Source organism: Pteronotus mesoamericanus, unplaced genomic scaffold, assembly GCF_021234165.1.
Source record: "Pteronotus mesoamericanus isolate MK-2021 breed Mesoamerican mustached bat unplaced genomic scaffold, CSHL_Meso_final contig_74, whole genome shotgun sequence".
Classification (NCBI taxonomy): domain Eukaryota; kingdom Metazoa; phylum Chordata; class Mammalia; order Chiroptera; family Mormoopidae; genus Pteronotus; species Pteronotus mesoamericanus.
The window spans coordinates 32,358,076-32,384,183 of NW_026555247.1; the positions used below are offsets into that span (position 1 = coordinate 32,358,076).

The 26,108-nt window shown below is 39.9% G+C and overlaps 1 protein-coding gene across 2 annotated transcripts in view; it reads left to right on the forward strand.

The window, feature by feature from the left end:
- Positions 1–26,108, forward strand: part of WDR7 (WD repeat domain 7) — a 287,900-nt gene that overhangs the window by 180,013 nt on the left and 81,779 nt on the right. For both annotated transcript variants that reach the window (XM_054583717.1, XM_054583718.1), the window contains one exon: positions 22,930–23,116. In XM_054583717.1, the coding sequence (XP_054439692.1) occupies positions 22,930–23,116 (187 nt within the window). The remainder of the gene's footprint in view (positions 1–22,929; positions 23,117–26,108) is intronic.

Sequence of the window (26,108 nt, forward strand, 5' to 3'; positions counted from 1 at the left end):
CCTTCCAAAATTTAATGATCACTGACATTCTTGATTTTCCCACATAAACCTGCTCTAGGTGTGGCCTTTGTCCTCACAGCTGATGATCGTTCTTTCTTTTCAGTTTCTTAGAGATATTTCTAATTTCTCTCTTCCTCTCACACACAACATCTAATCCACCAGGAAGTCTTACTACTTTCAAAATATATTAAAAATTCAACTACTTCCTTCCACCTTTACTATTCTCACTCTGCTGGCTTCCTTCATTTCTCACTGAGTTAGTGCCAAGCCTTCCAGCTTCTACTGTTCTCTCTCTTACAGTGGGTTTTTCACATACTAGCCATGGTAGTAATGCTTTTAAAACCTAAGGTAGATCATACCACGCAGGGGTATCCAGATGATTAATCCGGAAGACAAATACTCAAAAATCAGTAGCTTTTCTATATACTAGTGAACAAAGTAGAAAATATAGAAATCATTTTTCAAAGACCCTTTAAACAGAAATATTCACACACAGAAATTCAGGTGTCCCTGCAACATTTATTGAAAACATTTTTTTGTTTTGTACCGCCCCCCCCCCCCATTGCTTTTTTTGAAAATCAGTTGATCCTAGATGTTTGGACTATTTCTGGATCCTCTCTTCTCTTCCATTAATGTGTATGACCATTCACTGATGCCACACTGTCTTTATGACATTAACTTTAGAGTAAGTACTGACATTTAGTAGTATAATTCCTCCAACTTAGTTCTTCTGTTAAAATTGCTTTGACTATTCTAAGGTTATTTGTAGTTTGATACAAATTTTGGAATCTACTTGTCAATTTGTTTTTATTTTTAAAAAGCCTGCTGGAATTTTTGATTCGAATTGTCTCAAATCTATAGATGACTTTAGAGAGAATTGACACCTTAACAAATATTGAGCCTTCCAATTTGTGAATTATACTATTTATTTACTTTAATTTCACTCAGCAATATTCTGTGGTCAATTTCTAAAGGTCTCACAGAGACCTTTTGGTGTCTCAAAGAAGAGGAAACAGAGAATTAGGAAAAATACTTGAAGAAGTAATGGCTGAAACTTTCCCAAGTTAGATGAAAGACATAAATTTACACATTCAAAAAGTTCAGCAAAGCCCAAACAGGTTAAACTTTAAGAAAATCATGCCCCTGAAACATAATTCATATCATTTGTTTCCAATTTTTACTATTAGAGATACAGTATTACAGTTGCCACCTCTGTGTGTTAGCTCATATGTGTTTATGAATTTTGTTGAGTCACTTCCTGGAAGGAAATTCCAATGTCAAAGTTTATCCATATTTTAAATTTGGATTCCAGATTGTTCTCTAATCAAGTTGTGTCAGTTATTCCTCTGCTGTTTGCTTCTCTGTACCTCTTTAATCTAAGAATGTTAACAATATTTTCTTGTCTGCCAATGTGATTGGTGAAAAATGATATCTATTGTTACTTTAATTTGCATTTTAACTTTAGATTGTTTTTCTTGTGTTTACCATTTTTTAGTTCTGTGAATTACCCATTTGTGCTTATTGTTATTTTTTAATTGAGGTATAATTGACATATAATATTATATTAGTTTCAGATGTACAACTTAATGATTTGATTTTTGTATATATTGCAAAATGATCATCACAATGAGTCTAGTTAATATCTGTCACCATAGTGAAGATTTTTATTTTTTCTTTGGATGAGAACTTTTTAGATCTACTCTCTTAATAACTTTCAAACAGTGTTATTAACCTATAGTCACCATGCTATACATTACATTCTCATAACTTATTTATTTTACAAGTTTGTACTTTTAACTTGCTTCATCCATTTTGCTACTCCCAGCATGGTTATTTTTCTGTATCAGGTTCTTTGCTTTTTTACTATTGGTACTTTTTAAATAGAGAGATATATTACAAATTTTTTTTTTCAGTTTATTGGTTTGTTTTTTTTTTTAATTTTCTGGTTCTTTGCAGTAAAGATAGGTATATTTTATGTAGTTATACATTCAGTCTTTACCTTAATGCTTTGAACCAAAAAAATTAGGGACATAAATGAGTACATTTTTACTTATTCAATTTTATAATAAATAGTATCTGTTCAAGGTTCTTAAATAACAGTGACCAAAGAACTAAAAGTGGTTCTCCCAGTTACAAATAAGAAAATGGAGTACACTGGAATGAATCTTGAGGTGTATGGTTTTCAGTAAATGGACAGATAGGTAAAGCAATACAGGTATGTGTAGTTACCTACTAAAAGAAGTAAAAGAGACCTCTAGGGGTTCAGAAGTAACCAAAGATCAGCGGCTTGTCTAGGGCGAGGTAAATGGATAACAGAGGCATAAGGACGGGGAGAGGCCCTCCTCCAAGATGAGATTCTTGAGGGTGTAGCTACTAAGGAAACAGCCAGCCTGCGGGTGGAGAGAAGACCTGCCAGAGGGCACAGGCCTGCTGTTGCCTGGGAGCAGCATGGGCCAGTCCTGAAGCTCTAGAGGGATGGGGGCTGAGGTTGTTCCGATGCAGCCCACCGTAAGTGGAGGGCACGTGGCTGTCCAAGCTGGCTTGTGGAAGCAGCCTGCCACTTCCCCAGGGATGGGCAAGCCAGAGCCGCTGGCAGGGAAGTGCCCTTCCCCTGACGGGCTCCCTCTCTTGACCTCTGTGGACAAAGCCTAACATCCTGCCAGCTGGCAAAAGAGATGTTTACAGAGTCCAGCTCGACTGTTACGAAGCAAGGGTACATTTGGAGCCGAGGAACTATAAATTGATAACTGGCCTAGAAGAAACAATTTATCATTATAATTCTATGGTACAATCTAATGAGTCAGAACTTTCAAATCATTAAAATTTCATTCTCTGCTAGGTCCTTTATAATGAGCCAATTATGTTCTCCATGAATATTTTTTGAATTGAGTTATCATAGCATTATTTTATGTTTTGAGAGACTGACCCAGAAATCGTTCTCTCTTTTGTTTCTTTCCGAGAAGTGCCCTTATCAAAGCAGTATAGATCTCTGGGCAGTGTAATCATGTGGCTACTGAAGGGGGTGGGTTTGAACCAGAACTGTACCAGGCCTCAAAAAACTGAATTCTGCCCGCGTGTGGTAAGCCAACTAACCTTGTTCTGCATTTACAGATAAACCAATGACAGTTGGCAACCATTGTCCCAAATTTGAATTTCAAGGGCCTAGTAATGTCCTGTCACTTACCTACTACTTCACAGGGATGTTAGTGATAAGGAATAATTAATGATTTGTTAACACGATCGGATCTTTGATTATAATGTACAACAGATGTACAAATTCTATATTTAACTTTTATTTGCCTTTTAATTGCTATGGATTTCTGGGCCTGCTACTCGGCTACTTTATCAGACTGAAGAGATGGTTCCTATAATCTCTTATCCTCAGTCCCAGGAGACATTTTCTCCAAAATAGAAAATGCAGTCCCGTTCCATGAGGTGTTGGAAACTGTTGCAGTGCCATCCGTTTTAGCTGCAGTTGTCACGGGGCGTCACTGGGACGGCATTCTGGGAGGAAGGGAAGGACGAAAACAGCAGGCAGAGGGTTGACTAGTGTTTTCGTGTTGAATGGTGTAAAGGAGGAACGCTATTGGTAGGTGGAGGATTCTTTGGGCTTTTAAGCTCTAGAAAAGAACCTCAGGCCCTGCAAAGGTAATGTATTGAGGCTGAGCTCACTGAAGGTCCTGCTGGATCTGACTGACCACGGCTTTGCGGAGCCAGCTGCCCAGCCTGTCGCCAGTGTCGGCGCTGTGACCTCCCAGAGCTTCTGACGACAGTCAGCTAGAGTGGGGCAGGACCGTCCGCTTCTGGGAAGAGAAGAGTTCTGGGCAGTGGCACAGTCCTAAATAGAATATTGATGTGCCCACTCCGAAAGTATAGTAATACTATATAGTTATAGGCAGTATGTCATCTAAGCTGTTTTCATTGCCCAGAAATCATTATGCTGAACCTGTAGGTTGTCAATCAAGTTAATTTTGGTAGTTGCAAAGTAGATTGTGCCTTTGTGGATGTGTATACATAATGATATAATATGCTTATTCAATGGATGTAAAAGATTAAAAAGTTAGTCTTTATACTGAGTGCCTCCCTTACGTCATATATATATATATATATATATATATATAGTCACCGGAGTGCTCACAGATGGTAGCCCCATGTGACTCTTCTCCTGAAACACCCATGCTGCAGGCGTGGAGCTAGTTAGCACCACGATGGAGCAAGTGCTAGCTTGGACCACGTGACATTGCCATTCTTGGAAGTTGAGGTGATCATATATAAGAAGACCTCAGAGATATCGTGGGTTCAGTGCCGGACCACCACAAGTAAGGCAGTCGTGATCTTTTTGTTGGTGGAGGGGCTTGCCTTCATTTTGTAAAAAAACACAACATCTGTGAAGCACAGCAAAGCTAAGCGCAATGAAATGACATGTGCCTGTATTGGCCTTTTCACGTGGTTCAACTTCATATTCCAGTATCAGCTGGCCTCTGATGTGGAAGAGCACCAAGTCATTAGAGCAAATTATATAAGCCAGAACCCAAATTAACCACAACTGGACAAGAGACAGAAGTGATGTTCAGGAAAGTAAAGGTAATGAGTGATTTGTGGCGCAATCAAGTGCTGCGGCCACGGGCGTGAGGTGTGCCCCTCATCACTGCTTGGGCAGCAAAGACCTTGGTCGACAGAGTTTTCACTCTTTGAAGGTCGCTGGGATTATGTTAAGTCCTTGCAGATAACTTCTTTGACATTTGCTTATGTGGTTGCCTTCCAGACATACCTAACACAGCAGATTTTTCTTTCTAAACTCTTTGCTGCCTTTCTAACTTTTGAATATCAAGGTGACTGCCCCTTGGTGGTGGTGTATATTTGTGCCCAGGATAGCACTTTTGTTTTATACTTAATGGCTACCTTGACTTCAAAGATGATATTAGAAAGTACCTCACACACCTTTGAGATTGTGCATTTTCTATTGGGCTACTTTTATATCACTGATATTTTCTAAAAAGGGGGGGTGGTTTACTGAGGTCTTTGAATCCTATGAATGAAATTGTAATTAGTTTGATATTATTTTTTAATAATCTTCATTCTTATGGTAGGGTATACTTGTTCTTTTGAAAGTTGAGCTATGGATAGTGAGTATCCATTAATAAAATAGCAGGCAGTTGACATATTTGTTTTTCCATTTTTAATAAAAGTTGGATTTTAGGTGGTTCTGTCAACCTCAAGTGCCATCTCACTGGGGATAAGCAGTCATTTTTCCCTGTATTATCCAGACATGAATTTATTTAAATATTTTGATTGGGACCTAGACTGATTTCCCCTTGCCATGGTTCACAATATATTTCAATTAACAGTGAACCAACCTTAGTTATAACTCACGGCTTTCCATTTAGAGTACAGTAATGTAATGTTTATAAAGTTAGTGAGCTGATAAATTTATAGAACTCTTCTGTCTTGGATATGAAAATGCAAAGACTAAGTTTTAATACATATGTATTTTTTAAACCTCAGCTATTGATGAAGCTATTAATTAGAAATGTTTTTGCACTTAATCACCTCCAGTCTTGGTGCTTAACATTAACCTAACTTGGGAGGCAGTGATGTGTTTTGTGGCCTTTCGAATCCAAAATATTGAGATGATTTCACATGGGACAGTACCGTGTTTAAACTACAAGACCATGTGGAGAGTACAGATGGGCAGTTATTCCTGCCTTCCACATGTAAAAACCAAAAAAGGAACATAGTTCATTCCTGGCAGATGGGAATAACCCAGTGTGCAGAGTCTTTTGCTCCCAATTATGGTTATTACATCACTGCGTGAAAGTTCATGTTTGAATGTGTTTCTTTACTGAGGAAATGTCACTTTCAAATATCCTTTTCTTTAGCTTCTTCCCTCAAAATGCCAGAACCTTTGTGGTATCGTCATCCTCAGATGAACTACAAAACTTTTAAAGTTTTTCTTTTCTTTTCTTTTTTTTTTTTGGTACAACTGTTAAGATTGGAAAGGATGAGGCAGGTTGAAGTAAATATTAGGGCAAACGGTCTAATGCAGGTCTAATGCAGGAAATTGACATGAAGTTTTGTACAAGTAGAATAAGAAAGTATATAGAGAGTCTCACAGATGTTAAAGGATAAGCACGGCTTAGAGAATGTAGAAGGGAAAAGTTTGAGGGGGAAAAAAAGAGACTGAAATTTCATAAACCTGAAATCTAAGGAATACATTATCCAAAACAATCAGGAAGCTCCTACATTCTATTAACTTAATTCCCTTTTTGTTAAAATTTTTAAAAGTGATTATTAAGAATTTAAATTTCCTTTTTAATTAATTTTATTCTATTGGGTTTAGAGATACAAATATTATTGCCCTAAGAACTTACAGTTTAAGACATGTGATCTGTTTTATATGATACCCACTTGAAATTTTATTTTTATATATATATTATGTGACATCATGTGAGTGCTAAAAGTAAACTAATTTGATGTGGAAACACTTCTGTACATGACTCACAATTCAGAAGCAAGCTACATATTTTTATTTAAAGATACCCTAAGAAAAGTAAAAGGGCAATAAAAATAATCACAGTGGATTGAAACAGAAACACATCGATTTATTTTGATCCAAGAGTTCATTGTGATTCTGAGAGGAAAAATCACACAAAACTCAGTGTCACTTTTGAGTGATGCCAGACATTAACTTGTTATTTTGAAAACTGGTATATAAAGGGAAATAAACATTTATCTTTGTTTTTACACAGATTACCCCATCGTAATAAAATGGTTGATGAGAGAAAATTCTTCTTTATAACAGTATTCTAGCCAATAAGTGAAGAAGGGATGAGAGGGGAAGACTTCACCATTTTGCCACCCTAATCAATTAATGGATCTGGGCGATAACTCCTAAGATCACGAGAAAAAGGGACAACTGGGCATTATATACTTATTGATGGAAGTAGTTATTGCATCTAAGAAATAAAAAAAAATATTCGCCCCTGAATCTGTCCAGTCAATTTGTAGAAATAACAGAGGTCAGACAAATACTGTTTAAACATTTTTTGAAAGGATCTATCAGCAGAATCAGATTTTAGGAAACTCAATGGGCAGAAGAACTGATATCCCCCTGGAAGGGTAAGGGGCAAGCTGTAGGTTAAGGGAGTTAATAAAGAGACATGTTTGTATTATGATTGGAAGAGACAAATGTGAAACAGGAAAGAAAAGATAGAAAAGGGAGAGAAATAAAAGAGGTAGCGAGAGGGATAGAAAGAGAATCACTAAGATGTGAACTTGTTAAGGAATTGTCGATAATTTTGTTTAGTGTGGTATTAGCATTTGGCTATGCTTTTTTAAAAGTCTCTATCTTTTAGACACATACACTGAAATATTTACAGATGAGATTTGCTGCAAAGTAATTCACAGTGTTGAGGAGAGTAGAATGAGGGTTCAGGTGCAACAAGACTGGCAAAGAGGTCAAAACTGTTGGAGTGGATGGTGGTTACAACAAGATTTATTATGCTTTTCTTTCTGTTTGTGTGTCTGTTTGAAATTTTGTGTAATAAAAAAGACATCTAAGAGTGGAACTGGCTGTCCCGCAGAATAACCAACTCTGTGCCACTGAACTCTGTGTTCTGAGTTTGGAGGTCTGCAGTGAAGCCACAAGTTTGTGTTTTCATTAAGCCCATGAGGCGATTCTGGTTAAATATAAACCAGAATTAGGAACCTCTGAGCCAGATCATCTCCAAAGTGCATCTACTTCTGAGCCTTCTAAGTCTGTATTTCTTTGAGTGGTATGAACAAGATGTGTTCCAGAAATTCAGGGACAAATAGCTGGAATGACCAGCAAGGCTTAGTTAACGAAACGGAACTTAACCAAGACCTTGAAAGATAAGTTATGGACAGTGGAGGATGAGTCCAATCCATTCATTCATTCCAGAGACATTTTTAAGGCTTCCTCAGTGCCAGACAGTGCGCCAAGCACTGGGGGATATGGTCACAGTCAGAGCAGTTATGATGGTGATGGTAATTCTGAACCTTATTATTTTGGAGGCTTTGTGTTATCATGGAGAGAATGCTGGTTTTTGAGATTGGAGCTTTGGTTTCTGAACCTGTAATTTAGAAGAATCCACATAACCTCATTAAGCCTCTGTTCTTAATCTTTATCATAATGAGAAGGTTGGACCATTCCAGCTCTTGACTTTTATGAAATATGATACATGAAGATATTTTGCTCTATAGATTTTGCTATAGATATGGATGGTATGGTTTGTGGGACTAAATTTCTTTTTTTTACCCTACCAGTAGCCATGAAACTTTGTCTGTGGGAGTGGGTGAAGGTATTTTTTCTGTGTCTGTATTTTAGTTGTATAGACCAACATTTAAGCTAACATAATTAGATTTTATTCATGAAACAAAACAGGTCTGATCTTAAGCTCATTTACTGTCTTAGAACAGAATTGATCTTGCTTTCACATTTGATTCGCCTGCTGCAGATTTTGAGAACAAGAAAAATAGCCTTGCTGGCTGGCTCAGTTGAGGACAGAGTTACCAGGAGGAGTGCTGGAAAGCCGGGGTTCCAATGCTGTTTGCCTTCCTTTGTCTTCATTTTATGTGTTAATGTATGTAGATCATTCAAATAACACGTCGGGCCCTCCCTGAAGAGCTCTGCCACTGGGCTTTTCATTCTTCATATGTGTTAAAATGGCTCAGCGATTACTCGATTGTCATGAACGCAATTTACAGTTGCTGGGGTTACCAGGAGAAAAAACAATTTGATGTACTTCAATTGCAACAATAAACATAAAATTTCTTTGCAGATATCATCTTAAGTCTGGAATATGACATAGCCTATTACTTTTAAATAAGTATTATACGTAATATAATGGAAAGAACTGAAGGTTTCTAATAGGATAATTAGCATTGCTCTTAGTATGATCTAGAATAAGTTACTTGCGGTTTCTGCGGAGAGGTTTTCCTCATCTTCAAATTTGAAACTAATATCATATTCCCCACAGGACTGTTTTTAGAATTAAATAAAATACCACATGTGAAGCCCTGGAGCGCTGCCTGCCACCTACCAGGTGGTCAACAAATAGAATTTTCCCTTCTCCCCTCCTTCCGTCCCTTTCCTTCCTTCCTTCATTTTACTGGGTTTTTTTTCTTACTGTTTGGTAACATGCTTTATATTATATATATTTTTAAAAGACTGGAGTCCCAGTAGTTTTCCACTTTTACAAAAGTTCATTTTTGAATTCTTAGTATAATATAGAAATAAGTACCTGTGATTGAAGAAAGTAAGGAACAATTTTTTTTGTAATTTCATACAGGGAGCTGGAGGGAAAAGGATATGTCACGAGCTTACTCTATGTTGGGCATAGTGCATGTTATATCATTTAATACTCCTGTCACCTCAAGAAATAGGTCTCATCCCCATCTCACTATATCTCATTACATGAGGAAACTAATACCTGCTTTAAGTTACCAAAGCTCAAACTGTTATCAAATTGTAGGTTTGGGAATAGAATCCAGGTCTTACTTCGTAGCTCTCCAATACTGTCCATGGACTCTCACTCACTGGAGAGAGGAGGGTAGCTTTTGCCGCCTAATGAGAAGGGACAGGGTCAGGGTGTGGAGTGGGGGGACATACCTGAGTCACCCAGAGGACTTTCTCAAATAATACTTATGACACTCTGCTCCCGCAAACTATGTGGTAGTAAGACATGGTTTGGTAATATGTCAAGTATGTTGGGATAAAAAAGAAGATTGAATATATTATACTATGATATACTACTTAGATATGAAGTTACATAAATAATTATATCAAATCCATACATGGATGTGAAGTCCTAAAAAATATTTTGACAATCATTTTTTTTATTGCTCCTAGGCAATTTAGAAGTATTTGGACATTTTTATTTGTTCTTTATATAATATAAGAAGGAAATATTGTAATATATTTTTTTCAAGTTATACTTAGCTGTCAATGACAACAGAATAACAGACAAAAGTATTTCTTATTTTGGTGTGCAGCATTACTTCTTTTATTAAAAATGAAAAGTAGTTTATAGTGCTTGTCCATCTAAGTTTGATTGTGTAAAAGAATTAGTTAAAGAAAATTAAGCCACACATAGCTGTTCCACAAGTTTAGTAAGAGGAAACTATATTGAGGAAAAATTTTTTAAAATATTAGAGCTGTACACTAGCCTGTAAGGTGTGAGGAAGCTAATTGCTTCCTGTCCCTTTCGAAATTACTCAGCCTGAAAAAAGATAGCATGTATTGATTTACTGTATAGTGAATGTGCTGTGCCTCCCCCCGTGACACCTAGAGGCACGCACATTGCACATGCACAGCAGTGGCGAGAAACTTCGTATCTAACTTTTCTTTCATCAGACTTGCATAAGAACAGAAGTAGGATGGAACACTTCCTTTGTCGAAGAAAATAGAATAAAATTATTAAAATGTGCAAAATGAATGTCAGTCTGGTGTTTTCTTGAATTCACAATGTGTTTGCTTTTAAGCTCAAAAGAAAAGTTTTTCAAAGAATAAATAAACATTTCCTGATAGTGTAGCATCCATTAAATTATGCATATATTATGAGCACTTAATATATGTATATGCGTATGTAATATTGGAAGCAATGTCAAAACTTAGCTTACATTTGATAATTTGGGGGGGAAGTTATTATAAATATTATGCAAATTCAAAGTGTGCTCTTCAGTACAGTTTTTTTTGCTTTGTTTCAGCAATGATCTACTATAGAGAACAGGCATTTTATTCATACATGTTGTGTTTTAACTCATAAATTCTATCCTGCCATCTGTGATTTTTCTACAAGCATATGCATTTTTTTTTTCAACATAGACTTTGCAGTGCTAGTTTGGCTTGTCCTAAAGTGAAATCTGTAATAGTGAGAAGTTTAAAAAAACATCCTGTAGAGCAAACTTCTTGGGAGGATAATTTGTAAGTACTATATATTTCAAAAGTGTAATACCTGTATTTTTTGTCTTAAATGAATGTAAGTTCTTATCCCTGATTTTACTTGTGATCTTGGTTGCTTTTATAATTCAGATAGTCATGAATTCATTGTACTGTAATATCTGACTCTTTATGCTGAAAGAATCAGAGAATATCTATTTGTAAAAGAGAGAATTTTGTAGTTGGAGTGGCGTTTCCTTTGTCACATTGTATGTTGCTGACTATATTGCTATGTATGTGTTTGTTTAAAAATACATATAACCCCCAAATCATTCTTTGGAAATATCTTTGCCCCTCTCTTTGTTTGACATCAACATTTATTCCCAAAAGGGCTCTGTTTCAGCTTTTCCGGGAGCTTGGCCGATGGCTCTCCTGCAAACGTAGCGGCACCCTCTCATCCCAGCATTCTGAATGCAGGCTTAGCTGCTCCAGCAAGGCTGCTGTTTACTGGCGAGTGCCATTAACATAGCCACCACTCCTGGGTTAGATAATGGACTCAAAGGTTAAGAGCAGAGGATCTCAACAGCTCCAATCAGCAGGGCTTTTGCAGGGCTAATTACCTCTTTACTGCGCTGACTCTAATGTGACATGTTTATTGCCTTAACTAACAACTCATTAGCTTAGTTGATGTTTTTGTCAATATTAATTCGTTCATTTAAGCCAAGTCAAAGCTTAAACAAAGATGTCCAGACTGAGAAACGGGCAGCAGAGTGACTTTTGTTTGCTCATCTTTTTTTTTTCCCACTCCTTACTCAACTTCAGTAAAATAAATGTGTAGAAAGGAAATATTTAGAGTGCTTATATAGAGAATGTTGGTATTTGTCTATTGGCCTGCATATCAAACAATTCTACATTTATTTTTCCTATGGTTCCTGTGGTCTCAATGTCAAAACTTATTATTTAGTGTCTGTAAAGGGCAAGTACAATACTGCTAGTCTTGGACTACATATCTGTGAAGGTTTAACGTTCAACAGTTCCTTGTTCCGGTTGAATGTTTTAGTGTGGTTAATAGAATACAGATCAAGTAATTTTTCATACAGTTTTAATCTCTGCTAGACTACCTAGCAATTACTTTATAATTTATCTTGTAATGATCACTAACTTTCCTAATCTTTGTGAATTATTTAAAAAGAAGGGGCAATTATGAAGTTACCAGGAAACATTTGTTTTTTAGCCATACTGTTGGTTAACATTAATGGTATTTCTTGGAGAATGTTCTAGTTTCAATTTCATGTATTTTTTTTAAATAATTCAATTTTAAAAACTGTAGAGTAGTGCAAATACATAAAATAACTGAGTGTGAGTGAGCCATTGATCAAGTAGTAAGTTGGTTACTTTGGAGGGGTACGTCCGCATCCTCAGAACCCCATAATCCACTTGTGAAATCCTCTTCACTGCGTGCTTCCTGGTGTAAGGTGACCAGAAAGGGCTAAGGGGCATTCCTGAGCAGGTGTGCGTGAAACTGCCAGCTTAGGGGAGCTTCACCCCTGGAAAGGCCAGCCTCTGCTTTGAAGGCCAGAGCCTCGCTCTGGTTGGTTGCTTGGTTGGTTCCTGGAGGTGACTGGGCCCAGAGAAAGCTGATAGAAGCTATGCCTAGAACATGGAATACTACTTTATTTAATTTTCAGTGAGAAATATATAATATAGCAGAGATACTCATTTATTTCATTTCTTATTCTCTGTCTGTAGAAGGTTACATGGATTCTAAACTGAATAGTAGTAATAAGAAATCTAAGTATAACTGTATACAGTCTGAAATAAATACTCTGACTGTACTTACTTTCCCTTCTTTCTTTGGCTACCACTCTTTCCTGAATCCGTTTCAATCAGGCTATTCTGCCTTCCCCTCTACAGAAACCTTTCAGTAAGGTTACCGGTGACCTAAAGTGTTGTCAAACCCAATAAGCAATTCTCAGCTCTGGTCTCCATCTCTTGATAGCATGTAATTCCAGCTATGTGGAAACTTGAGATTTTTCTTCACTTGCTTTCTGTGACATTGTCCTTCCCTCTGTCACCCACCTTGTTAGCCACTTGCACTCACTCTTGATATTCCTCTTCTTTCCAACCTGCGGAAGTACTGTACCTGCGCTCTCTCTTGGGGTATCACAACCAGCCCCATGGCTGCTATACTCTCTACACGGATGACTTCCAAATTTTTTGTTTCAGTGCGTGTTTCTACACCAACTCCAGGTTCCTACACCCAATGGCTTATCTAAAGTTCGTATTCATGTGTTTGGTATGTATCTCAAGTGTGCCACGTCCAATGCTAAAATTTGGATTACCAGTCCCAGGCCAAAAAGCAAACAAAAAAACCTCCTGCTTTCCTCTTGATTCTCATTTTAATAAATGTCACTACCATTTATCTAATCGTTCATGCCCAGATTCTCAGAATCAGTCATGCATACTTCTCTTTCTGTCGTGTGTCTGCATCCAATCCCTAAATGAATCCTGTCTGCTCTATCTTCAAAAAACGTTGTTTTTAAATTCAGGATTCACAGTTCTCGCTACTCCCATCCCTACTATTTTAGACCAAGTCATTATTATCTCTTGCCCGAACCACTGTAAGAGCCTCCCAGTTGGCCTCCCTGTGTCGCATCACGGACATCAGTCTCCTCCGTGTAACTCTCATGAGTTCCTGCAGCCCTCAGAACAGTTCCTCTCCCCGCCCGCCCCCCGTGCACTGGAAAGGCCCTGCATGACCCATCCCTCGGCTGCCTCTCTGACCACGTCTTTACACTTTGCCCCTTGTTCACTGCCACCCAGCCAAAGTGGACGTCCTGCTATCCCTTAGATGGCCTGGGCCCGTGCCTGCCACAGGGTCTTTGGTGGTGTTTCCTTAGCCCAGAAGGCTTCTCCCACAGGTGCCTATGTGCCTCCTTTTCACTCAGGTCTTCATTGAAAGGCAGGGTCCTTCCCTCCCTATCCCTTTCTGTAATCTTACTCTGCTTTATTTTTCTTCACACCACTTACTGCTTCACGTATATATTTGTTCATATGGGTTTTTAAATTTTTTAGTGAAAGGGTAAGGGAGGGAGAAAGAGGGGGAGAGAAACACCCATGTGAGAGTGAAACATCGATCAGTTAGTTGCCTCTTGCACGCACCCCAACCAGGGATTGAACGCGCAACCCAGGCCTGTGCCCTGAGCAGGAATTGAACTTTCGCTTTGCAGGACGATGCCCAACCCACTGAACCACACTGGTAAGGGCTGTTCATTTGGTTTTTATGTCCCAGCTAGCATGTAAGCTTCATGAGAGCAGACTCTGTTATCCTGCACTTAAAACAGCGCCCGGTGCACAGCCTGCACTAGTAATTGTCAATTGAATAGAAGCATCACGCAGCCAATCAGTAAGTGCTAGAACTAGAACTTCAACGCTCACGTTCTCTTGTCTCCTCCCCCACCCCTCCACTCATGTCATTCAATAATCCTACACCTTTGGGAACAGGACATAAAAGTGTCTGGACCCCTCAACTGAAGATTCAACAGGTTATTGGATTTTTTTTTTTCTTTTTGCTTTTTGGACATCATGAACATCTTCTGTTATTTTATTTCTTTATTGCCGACCCCTAGACTGTCAGATAATCAGCACGTTTTACCTTCCATAGGCAGAAAAAACTATATGCATTAAGTAATAGTCTCTCGTTTGTTTATAGGAAGGTAACTATCTCCTATTTTAGTCTGCGATCCAAAATACATTAACTACCCAAAGCAAGATGAGATTAACTCTCCCTGTATATCACAACTCAGTTCATTTATAACTCAAAATAGAACAGAAAAAAAGTACTTGGAATCACGGTGCTCTTGAATTTTATACTCAATAGCTTTCTCAAATTAATTTCCTAATTTACCAAAGTTATTTTATGCTTCTTATTAAAAGGAATAATGACTTGCTTTTTATGCCATGCAGAATGTTAAAAGTTTAAAAGCAGTTTCTAATAACTGCATTACTTCCAAGCATCTAGCTGGAGAAATGTTTGTTAATTATTCTACATCCATGAATAATGCATACTACATTGGAATTCTTTTTAATCAAATCAAGTACCTGTATAAAGCAAAGGAATGGAATTCTAGATAGCAAGCATTCTGCCATGCTTGTTCTTTGATGGACATTAGCAAATAGGAGAAGGCTTTATTCACTTGGTTATACTTTGAAATAAGTAGCCAATCATTATTAATTCATTTTGCACTCATTGTAATGGCATAAATCATCATAAATTCGTTTTGTTTAAAGTGCATATAATATGTTCTCCCACAGGAATTTCTTCGTAATTGAACTATTAATTAATGTATTTTTTAAATATGACCTTTTCCCCCTTCTCTACTCTTTAGAGCCAAGGATGGTTAGCGGCTATTTCTTTATTCATATTTTTCTTTTAAGTACGGGGAACAAGTTTGTCTTAACCAAAGCCCGAGAAAATGATTATATTTTACCTGTCAGCAGGTCAGCCATAGTAATTGTCGCTAATCTCTGAGGACTCTTTGGAGAATTCTCTGCAATGCTCTGATCTTGGAATATTTCTTACAAGAAAATTCTCTTCTCTCCTGATAAGTGTGGTTTGACTCTGGCTTCTGTTTTCATTTCTAATTTTCAAACTAGCCCTCTGTGCCCCTGCTGTTCTGTAGGCGTCGGCCGCTGTGAAGTCCGAGTCGCCGCCGCACCTTCAGCGGGGAGGCCCTCCGTGCCCAGGGCGCCCTGTCCCCGGCCCGCGCACCGCACCACACTTCCCTCTTCGGCCTCCGCAGTTACCCAGCGCCGGTTCCCTCCTTCTGTCAGGGGCGCTGGCAGCCGGAGGGTTTACCGCAGGGGGCTGGAGAAACTGCCCGTGGGGACTCGAGGGTCCTGGGAGGCCTTCGTGCCGCAAGGGAAGCATCGTGGGAGGGAAACCGTAAGCCAAAAACACAGAAAAAGGAAATAGAAATTACAAACGGACGGCTGGAGAAAAATGTCACTGGTTTTATACAGCACATTTAGTGAACCTTTCTTGTTCAGTGCTATTTTTACACAAATAGAAACTGGGTAAGTGAAATACCTGATTCATGTTTGTATCATGAACATATCATATTAGTAGGACCTGTACTTGTATGGAAATAAAGGTTTGAATTAGTTTTAAAAGTATTCTGTTAGTGTATATAACTGGCAGTTGACCCTAAGTGTGTGTGTTCTCAGTGAGTAAAAGAAGCCTAAAAAAGATTATTATCGAAGGAATGTTACTGAACATGACACCTGATACTTACACACATATATAACTATAGTTCTTTATAGTTAACAGTGTTTTCATGTCATAGACATTCAAGAAATGTAGGGTGTGTCAATAAAGTGAGTCTATGCTTTGTGATAAGGATAAATAAGTACCCCAGAAAATAAATTCATTATTACCTAAGTAATAGCATTGTGTGTGTGTGTGTGTGTGCGTGTGTGCGCACGCGTGTGTTAGTATAACAGGTTGTCTATTAATCTTTTAAAAGAGCTGGTCATTATAACTAGTTAGATACTACAAAAATTTTTTAAATTGATGGTGGGGTTTTTGGGGGGTTTTTTTGTTTGTTTCTTTGGGGGTTTTTTGGTCAGTTTACGATTGGAGAGTATTCACCTTGACAAAGCAAAGCAACAAGTAAGCCAGTGTATACTGCGGTCAGTGTTTCGACCACTGTTTATATAGGGTTTATTTTACTGTCTCTGTCTCAGTCCTCTTCTCGTCTTTTGCATTTCGCTGTGACAGCAAAAAGTAGATATTTTCTTGCAGCTTTGCTCTTTTGTAGCATTTTTTTAAAACAGCAAGATTGCAGTTGGAACACACACACACACACGCACACAAAAGCTTGAGATAAAATAGCACTAAAATATGAGCTATTGTTATCACTCCTGACTGTATGACAACTGAATTAGTCTCTCAGCTGCCACAGGGGCTCAGTTAATTGTGATTTATCCAATGCTAGATTTTAGTGCTCTCCGCTTTTTAAAGCGTTTTGTTTTGATTTGTTTTCCTGTGTTCTGAGGCGGTCTGCATTTTGGTAGTTCATTTGGACATTTGCCTAGACACACAGCGGTGGTGGTGATGGAGTGCCTGCTCCTCGCCGAATTCCCCCTGCACAGCTGCCACGGTATCTGTACCGCTCAGCTACCTCACAGTTAAGAAGGAGCAATTATTTGGTAACTTGACCTTGAGCATGGTCCCAGGTTGACTTAAACATTGCTGAATTTCACCCTGTAGCAGGCTGAGTTAGGAGGAGCCTCTTGGCAGCCTCCGGTAAGAACCGGTGGCCAGTAGGAGGGCTCATTAGTTGTGATACTAATAGTGGGAGAAGATGCCCTTGTCGTTCGGTGGGACCGTCACTGTATGACAAAGAGCCGTGTTTCCAAGATTTTTGATATCATGGGCCAGTAAAATTTCCAAAAATAAAATTTGAGGGTATTTATCAGTGTTTTAAATCATCTAATTTGCTGAGTTCAAACATTAAAAGATACCACTCACTTCGTCATTTTATAAAAAAAACTTTTATTCACCAAAAAAGTAGTAAGAGCATAACCTTAGAATAAGCACTCCCAGAAGTTGAGTAAATTTAGCTTTATGGTAAGGACTTCTCATTACATCGTTCCTGCTTTCACCATCTCACCATAAAGCCATGGAAACTTCCCCATGGGCAAGGTCTGTGGCAGACTCTCGGAAATTTCTGATTTGTGTATAATTTTGTCAACTGTGCTAAATATATATAAATATAAATATATATAGTATAAAGTAATTTTTAGTATTTGCCAGAGCACTGTGCTAAGCCTATGACAAACATAAAAATTTTTTTTTAATTTTCATATGCCCCACAGTACTCAATTAACAGGTGTGAAAAGGCAATAAAATAAAATAATAATAAATGAATAAAATTGGCTTTAGACAATAGAATAAATTCCAAGAGATGCTATATTGTTGTGTGTTAATCGCTGTATTAATAATAAGAATTTCATTCTAAGGTAAACAGGGAAGATGTGGCAGAAATTTCTAGCTACCAGTGCAGCTCCACTCTCCCCTTCCCTGTGAACAAATCCTCAGTTTTGTTGAAGACGGCTGTGGGTCTAGGTGACAAGCTACATTCCCATCCTTCCCTGAAACCAGGGGGATTATTATGTGACATGATTCCAGCCAATGAAATGCAATCAGACTTTAAAAGGGGGCTGGCTTACCTGGCCCATGTTCTTTTGCCCTTCATCCTTCTCCCTCTCCCTGCCTGGGAGGCAGGTGCGGTGCTGGGTGTGCAGTTAACAAGTTTGTGGCCACGATGCAGGGAAGGTACAGCCAAGACAGTTAGGAGAACTTGGCATGGCTGTACTGAGCTGCTGAATCAAGAATTGCACTGTGTGAGAAAACACAAAACACATGATTTAGTTTATCTCCTGTTTTGCAGAGACACTGGTGACTGCTGCTTAAATTATTTCCTAATTCAGAGGGGGCAGAGAGCGATCGGAAAGGATATAGTTTTGTATCTGTGGTTGGGTAGAGCGCCATGAGTAAAACGCCGCTGTCAAGGGTGCTGGTTATTACAAGCGGCCTGGGCCGCAGAGGCCTCCACGCATCCCCAAGAGGCCTGGACGAGTCCCCAGGCCTGCAGCTAGGCACTGGCCTTCCGTGGTTCTCAACCCCCTCATCCAAAACATAGGGATAAGCCAGATTTTTCCAAAGTCCTTTTAATTAGAAAATCCTATGATTCTAATTAATCCATCTGTCTGGGGATGAGTGGACCATAATAAGGCAATGGGCTTGCCCCTTTGTAATCACAAGGCAGCCCAAGTACTGATTTTGTAAAATGAAAATCTGATCATACCTCTTTCTTGACTAAAACTTTCCAGTGGTTCCCTATCATCCCCAGAATAAACAAACTCTGCATGGCACATGAGGTCCTTTGTGGTCAGGCTCTAAGAGACTGTCCTGCCTCCTGTCTCACTGTTATATTTTATCCCCCTTGCCCATTGCCTCCACCCCTTTCATTCCCCCAACACAGTTTTCTGCCATGTTGTGCTTCGTGTGATCCCTCAGTCCTGCTCTGTTCTTGCTCATTTCCTGGCCCTTCATCAGCTATTCTCTCTGCCTGGAGTGTCTTCTTTCTGTTCTCCACTTCTCTGAGTGGCTGACTCCTTCGGGTTTTGGTGTAGAGCTCACCTTTTCCTGGAAGCCTTCTCGTACCCCTAAGGTGGGGTTAAGTACCTCTGATAAGTTCTGTCATGATAACTTATGCTTATAAGTAGAACACTCATCCCAATATAGTCAGATTACCTGGTTGCTCGCCTACCCCCTGAACTAGAATGAATTTCCTTGAGGGGAAGAACTGCACTTTTGTTTCCCCAGCGCGTAGTACAACATAACAATACCCTGTGAATAGTTATTAGGTGACTCTTTGGGAGGATAGACTGGGACCAGCTTGTGGAAAGCCTTGAATGAATGCCAGGCCAGTTTGTTGAACATTCAGTGCTGCCACTGGAGAGTTTTCATGAGGGAATTCACTGCGACGGCAGATGGCAGCATCCTTGCCCACCTTGCTCACTCAGTGAGGTGCTGCGGAATAGTGGGGCATGTATATAAAATAAGAAAAATCTGTGTTTCTGTACAAAATTAGATTTGATCCTATAGAGGTTACAATACAACCTTCCTTGGGTACCAGGAACTTAAGAAACTTCTGACAGATAAAGTTCAAATTCATAACATTCTAGTCATGAGACCTTTTCTATCAATAGGGAGGGTACTATCATTATCATAATTTTAGCTTTTTCATCACCTTGGTCGATTTTGCAGAACACCTATGTTATATGGAATTAAAAGTTGAGGAAAGCATAGATTTATTTATCACTTCTTATTATCATACATTCTTTAAAAGTTGGTCCCTTAGTGTCAGCAAGAATATATAATTAGAAATTTGAAGTCTTAGGCTTCTAGAATATTCCTTCAGAATATCAGTATCATACTGACAGTAGCATTAAAGTAATAAGCACCCTATTGACCAACAAGGCTAGAAAAGAAAGATTTAACTTGAAAATCCTCTTCATTTGCTATTTTTTACATGTTTTGTTTGGAATAAGGTGTCAGAGACAGATGTGGAATTTTAACATTTGTATGTCTTTATAATTCCAAAGCAGATCAAGGAAAAAAGTCATACTTTTACTAGCAAATTTAAAATTTGTGCATCAACAAGGCCATTTTTCTCTCTGCTTCTCTTGACGCCCACCCCCGACCCCCACCTGGCCTGCCAGGACTCTGGGGCTCTTTGCTCTGTGTTGCGCAGACTTTGAGTTGAACTGAAGAAGGAGAGACGCTGTAGACTTGGCTGGGAGCGAGTTCAGGGGCGAGGTGGCAGCGCTGCAGAGAACCTGCCTTTCCTGTCGGGCTGGCACCCTCACTGTGAGGGGAGGTCACGCTCTGCCACAGCCCCTGCAGGCCCAGGGGACTCTCGGAGAACCCGTGCTATTTTCCCTTTTCTGTCATTTCATCGGAGGGCAAGTGATCACATCCCCTCTGCTGTGTTTCCCACTTTGTCAGGAAAATGGTGGAAAATATGAAGAAATTGGCCACTTGTTGTTCATTATTGCTGTCAGGAAAGGATTGTCAGAGTGGTGAGGAAGCTGCCTCTGGAGGTCCCGCCCCAGGGGCCAGGAGAAACGAGCCAGGTCGCTAGTATTGCCGGAGCGCTCCCACCTGTCACGAATACAGAAAAGGTGGAGTGCCGTAAAGGAACATGATGATGGAAATGCTATAAAACACTGTACTTAGGAAACTTTACTTCCCCGTTGCGATATTACTTACCCAGGATACCTCCCTGGGGAGCCCTAGCCCTTGGATTGGACGCCATTGCTGCGGTGTTCCAGGCCGCCTGCAGAGAATAGTGCGCAGGTTTCTCTGCAGCTGCTGCAGCTTCCCCAAAGTAAAGACTAAACAGAGAGCAGTAGACTTCTTGACATTTTGAAATATTTTTCTGACAAACTGGGGCAGGGAGCTGCGTGAGAAATGCACAGGCCACAAAGGCAGATTTATTTTCCATTAGACCCATCCTGTGTGCAAAGCTCTGCTTGGTTGTTTGGGGAGACGCAAAGTTCCATGAAACAGTCCCTACCCTCAAGAAGCTAACAAACATGCCGAGGAAAAGGGAAGTGCACAGCAGTGCTAATATTTAAAAAGATTCTGTGGTAAAGTGCTGGCAGAAAGTGGAGAACAATGGATCACTTTTTTTAAGGAGTCGATATTGTGATCCGCACACTTGCTGTGGGAAGCTTTCCATCCTACATTTGCACGGCTAAGCATGAGAATAGAATCTACACAGGACGAATGAAGTATGAACGTGGGGGTGGTTTCTCAAGGAGGCTTTCCCGTGTAGGTACCTTCGATGTTTCCTGCAGCCATCGTTAACTCAAGGCCCGTGGCCTCCTCAAGAATTTTCTGCAGGATTTGGTAGATAAGCATATGTGTATAGTTTCCTGGGGAAAGGGTTGATAACCTTCAACAGGCTCTTAAAGGTTCTGCGCCTGAGAAGAGGTGCAGACCCACGGATGAACAGACCACACTCACAGCCACGTATTTGGCTTTGCAGTGCCCTGCGCCTCTCTTCACCTCCACTTCAATCCCTTCTCATTTAACAGTCAGCTGTAACATAAGTGTTTTTCTTTGTTGAATGCATTGAAGCTTATACATCATCTTCTTAATTTTGAAGACAGACCAGCTCCACATGTTTTTCATAATGAGCCCCAACTGCCATTAACTGAGAAACTCATTTCACATTCAGGGGCTTTATGAGAGGTTGGTATTACCCCCATTTTACAGACAGGGAAACTGAGGCTCACTGAGTATCTTCCTAAGCCTGCCCCCTAAGAAGTTATGACACCGTAGTTAGTTCTCTGTCTTAAATCTGAAGCCCGAGTTCCCCTATCCAGTATGCTCTCTTGTTCTATGGTGTATAAACTGTTTTGTCTCTTCCCCTCAGAAAAACAAACAAACAAACAAACCACTTCTAAATTGCAGTCCGCTCTTTGCAATCCCTCATGTTTTTCTTTGTTACATGTCAGAATGTCTTTTGAAGTAGATGGGCTTTTGCAGCCTAATCGCCACTAGGTGCATGTATTCAAACTGTCAGTGTTATCTTCAACATAAAGCAATACATGTTAATTAAAATCTCGATCATTTCGACACCTTTAAACGTCATATGGAGCTGTTTTTTAATTTCACTAATTGGCGTGAAGAATGTAGCGCGCCCCTGGCACCATCATGCTCAATCGGAGCACCAGAATGTGGAGGGACGTACATGCTTAGGCGGGGACACTGTCTCAAGCTGCACATTCTGCCTTCTCCATCCATCCCTCATCTGTGGGCGAACATCGCCTGTAATCAGATGTGTCACCAGTGGGACGTGTTTGACACATGAACTCTGTTAGGTGCAGGAGAATGGTGAGAAATGCCATGTTATATCATTTGAAGTCATCTCCATTTTCCAGAATGCTAAGTAGGAAGAAACATTGGAAGTTTATTGTGTATACTTACAATAATTTTTATGTATTAACACACTTCAGAATATGGCATAAGATATTGTAACCTATGTAAATTATCCCTCACAGAGGTGTCCAGCCCATGGCCCATGGGCCACATGCGGCCCAGGATCGCTATGAATGCGGCCCAACACAAAATTGTAAATTTACTTAAAATCTTTTTTTTTTTTCTCATCAGTTTTTGTTAGTGTTTGTGTATTTAATGTGTGGCCCAGGACAATTCTTCTTCCAGTGTGGCCCAGAGACACCAAAAGTTTGGACACCCCTGCATCTAATGTATGTGGCTAGGCATACTATAAACATGAGATCTCTTAAAATTTCACTGTTGAAAACTCAACTTCAGTTTAAAAAAGAAAGAAAGAAATCCAACGTGGTGTATATCTTGCAAATATGCTTTAAAGAAAATATCACAAAAGTAAAATGACTTTATTGCTCTGCCTTTTATTTTGTCACTGTAGGCAAGGCACTGACGTTCCTCTTGCTGCAGCCGCCGAGCCCCAAACTGCCCCCGCACAGCACCATCCGGAGGACGGCCATCGACCTGATCGGACGCGGGTTCACAGTGTGGGAGCCGTACATGGATGTGTCTGCCGTGCTCATGGGGCTGCTAGAACTTTGTGCTGATGCTGAGAAGCAGCTTGCCAAGTATGTGCTCAGTTCCAGCTAATTAATAATTTGTTTTTGTTCTGTTCTTTGTCCTCAGTTACCCTTTATAAATTGTGAGTGTTTTGACAGAAAAATAAGCAAATATATCAATATATGAAATTTTGGATAAGGACAACGAAAGGGAAGTGTATTCCTGTAATTTTAACAGCATTGGGGGTTAGCATTGAGTCAATGATCGATCAGTAACAGTTTTAAAATCGTTTACTGTGATTATTAGCTAATAATAGGATATACATATTATTTATAAGGAAAGTGGTACATATTATACTTGCCCAAAATGTTTTACTGATAGAACACATGACCAAATAGTTTGGGGAATTACTTCTTTACACTCTTTTAATTTTAAAATCAGCTTTATTGAGGTTTTATTTGCACCAGTAGAAGACCAGTCCTAGGAGGTTGCAGTGATCCAGGGAAGCAGTGGGGCGACTGATAGAATAGGAAGGGGAGCTGAGGGAGGTGCTCAGATCAAAGAAATGGACACCTTTGGTCACCAATGGCTAGGAGTTGGAGGCTGGGGGAGGTTAGGGTTGACTTGAGAACTCAGCCTCCTGATTCCTGAAGGAAGTTTTCTGGGGGTTTGGGTTTGTGTGTGTGTGTGTGTATGGTATAACACACACACAACGTGAAATTTACCCCTCTAGACATCTTAAAGTATATAATTCTGCGTCTTTAAGTGCATTCACAAGGTTATACGACCATCTCTGCTATCGAGCTCCTGAAAACAGTTGTTCCGAATGGAAACTCCATTCCCATTAAGCAGTCACTCCCCGTTCTCCCCGCACACACCAGTCCCTGGCACTCACTGATGTTTTCTATCGCTATGAATTTGCCTATTCTAAACATTTCACTTAAGTGGAATTACGCAGTATGTGGCCTTCTGAGCCGGGCTTCTTTCACTTAGCATGTCTCCAAGGTTCATCCATGTTGTAGCATGTATCGAGACTTCCTTTTTGTAGTTGGATAATAGTCCGTTCATGGATGTATCACATTTTGTTTGTCCATTTATCTGTTGATGGACATGTGGGTTGTTTCCATCTTTTGTCTTTGTGAGCAATGCTGCTATGAACATTTATACACAGGTATTTGTTTGAATACCTATTTTTATTTCTCTTGGGTAAACACCTAAAAGTAGAATTGAGTCATATGGTAATTCTGTGTTTAACTATTAATGAGGAAGCACTATGTTCCACAGTGGCTGCACCATTTCACATTCCTCCCAGTAGTGTACAAGACTTCCACGTTCTCCGCATCCTCACCAACACTTATTTTCTGGTTGTGAGTATGAATTCCCAGTGGTAGGAATTCTTGAACTGTCCTCTGATGCCTCCCTTAATGTGAATGTGATCACCTCTTTGATTTCCTCAATGGATGGGATTTCATTCTTAGCGTTATTAATCTTTAACAAAACACTGGAGTTCTTTGCCCACAATTCTCTCTGTCCCAGCATCCTTTGTGCTGTAGCCTTTCTGACGGCTGCTCTGTGCTCAGAAATGGAGGCCAAAGAAACAAGTGAGGGCTAGACTTGAAGGCTTGGCTTTGTCTACAGACTGGGCAGTCCCAGCCCAAAATCCCAAGCTCTATTGTAGGAGGAAGGTATTTCAAATAGGCAGCTGTCCCCACCTGTCATCTCATTACCCGCCTGCTCCTGCACTGCACCTCGGCGTCTCCCTGGCTGTAGGCCCTTCAGCAAGTTACTTCATCTCTGTACCTCAGCTCCCTCCGTAAGTGGGGCTAAGTAAAGTGCCTCCCTCATAAGGTTGCTGTGAAATGAGTACATTTGCAAAGTGCTTAGGAGAGCATTAGCACCTATGAGGAGATTAAAAGGATGTTACCTAGGTGGTGGTGGAGCCATTGTTGTGGTCCTAGTGTTCGGCAGATCAAGAGCTGCCCATTTCTGGAATGAACCATAGGCATAACGGTAGCCAGGATAGTTTATGGATACTGAAGGTTGGGAGGGTCTAGATCGCCTGGAAGGGTTAGAAGGGAATATCAGCCCATGCGCTTGCAGCAGCAGTAGTCAGAGGCCGCTGGCCTTTGTGCGAAGCCCCAGAACGAGTTTCCAGCCTTTGCCCTCCCCTCAGCCACATGCGCCAGAGATACCCTCCAAAGTGTCCAGTGCTGGCTTCTGTGACTACAGCTCCCTGGTGTCCTTTAATATTTTTTGATTGTCTAAAATTTTATTTTAATCTAATATTTTAGATTATTTTTAAACCTGATCTAAACACAGTTTCAACGGTGTCCCACTCTTGTTTTGTTGCCTGGGAAGAGAAGGGATGGGCTTTTAATTTAGGTTTAGTATGTAATATTTTGTTTTTAAGTAAAAAGTTTACATGAAGCTTGTATCAGCAAACCTACAGATGCGCTTGTGTTTTATCTAAATACATGCAGTATGTCTACAGGCACAAATGCTATAGTTTTTCAGTAGGTAATTTACACCTTGCTATTATATCCTTTTCTGTCATGAAGATTAGTATGACTCTTTATACACTGCTCTGAATAAATGAATGTATCAGCATTTAGCCTTGAGGAGTCCAATGTAATTTTCATCATGATAAATTGCATAATAAGCAAGAAAATGTTTGCTTATTAATCTATAACAAGATTTAGATTGAAAATGGCCCATTCTAGCCATGACACACTGGGTACAGGCTGCAGAAGGACTGGGATGGGGAGAAAGGGAGCAGCAGCATGTGTGGGTCACGTGCACCTCCCATGCTCACAGTGCCCTCCCAGGCCAGCCCTGTGCTCCTGAGTCACGTGCACACCAATTACAGTGCCAGCCGCCTGCTTCGGACTGCGGCGCTAAGCTCGCTTTATTAAGAAGTGTACGCTTTTTGAAATTTCAGGTCACGTTTATTGAAAAAGAAAGCACACAGGCTGTGAGTGTTCCCCGCTTTATTCCCATTTTTGCGAGTTTAGGAGGGAAGGAAGAGGTTTAAGGAGCGGCCTGCTGCTGCCCAGTGTAGCT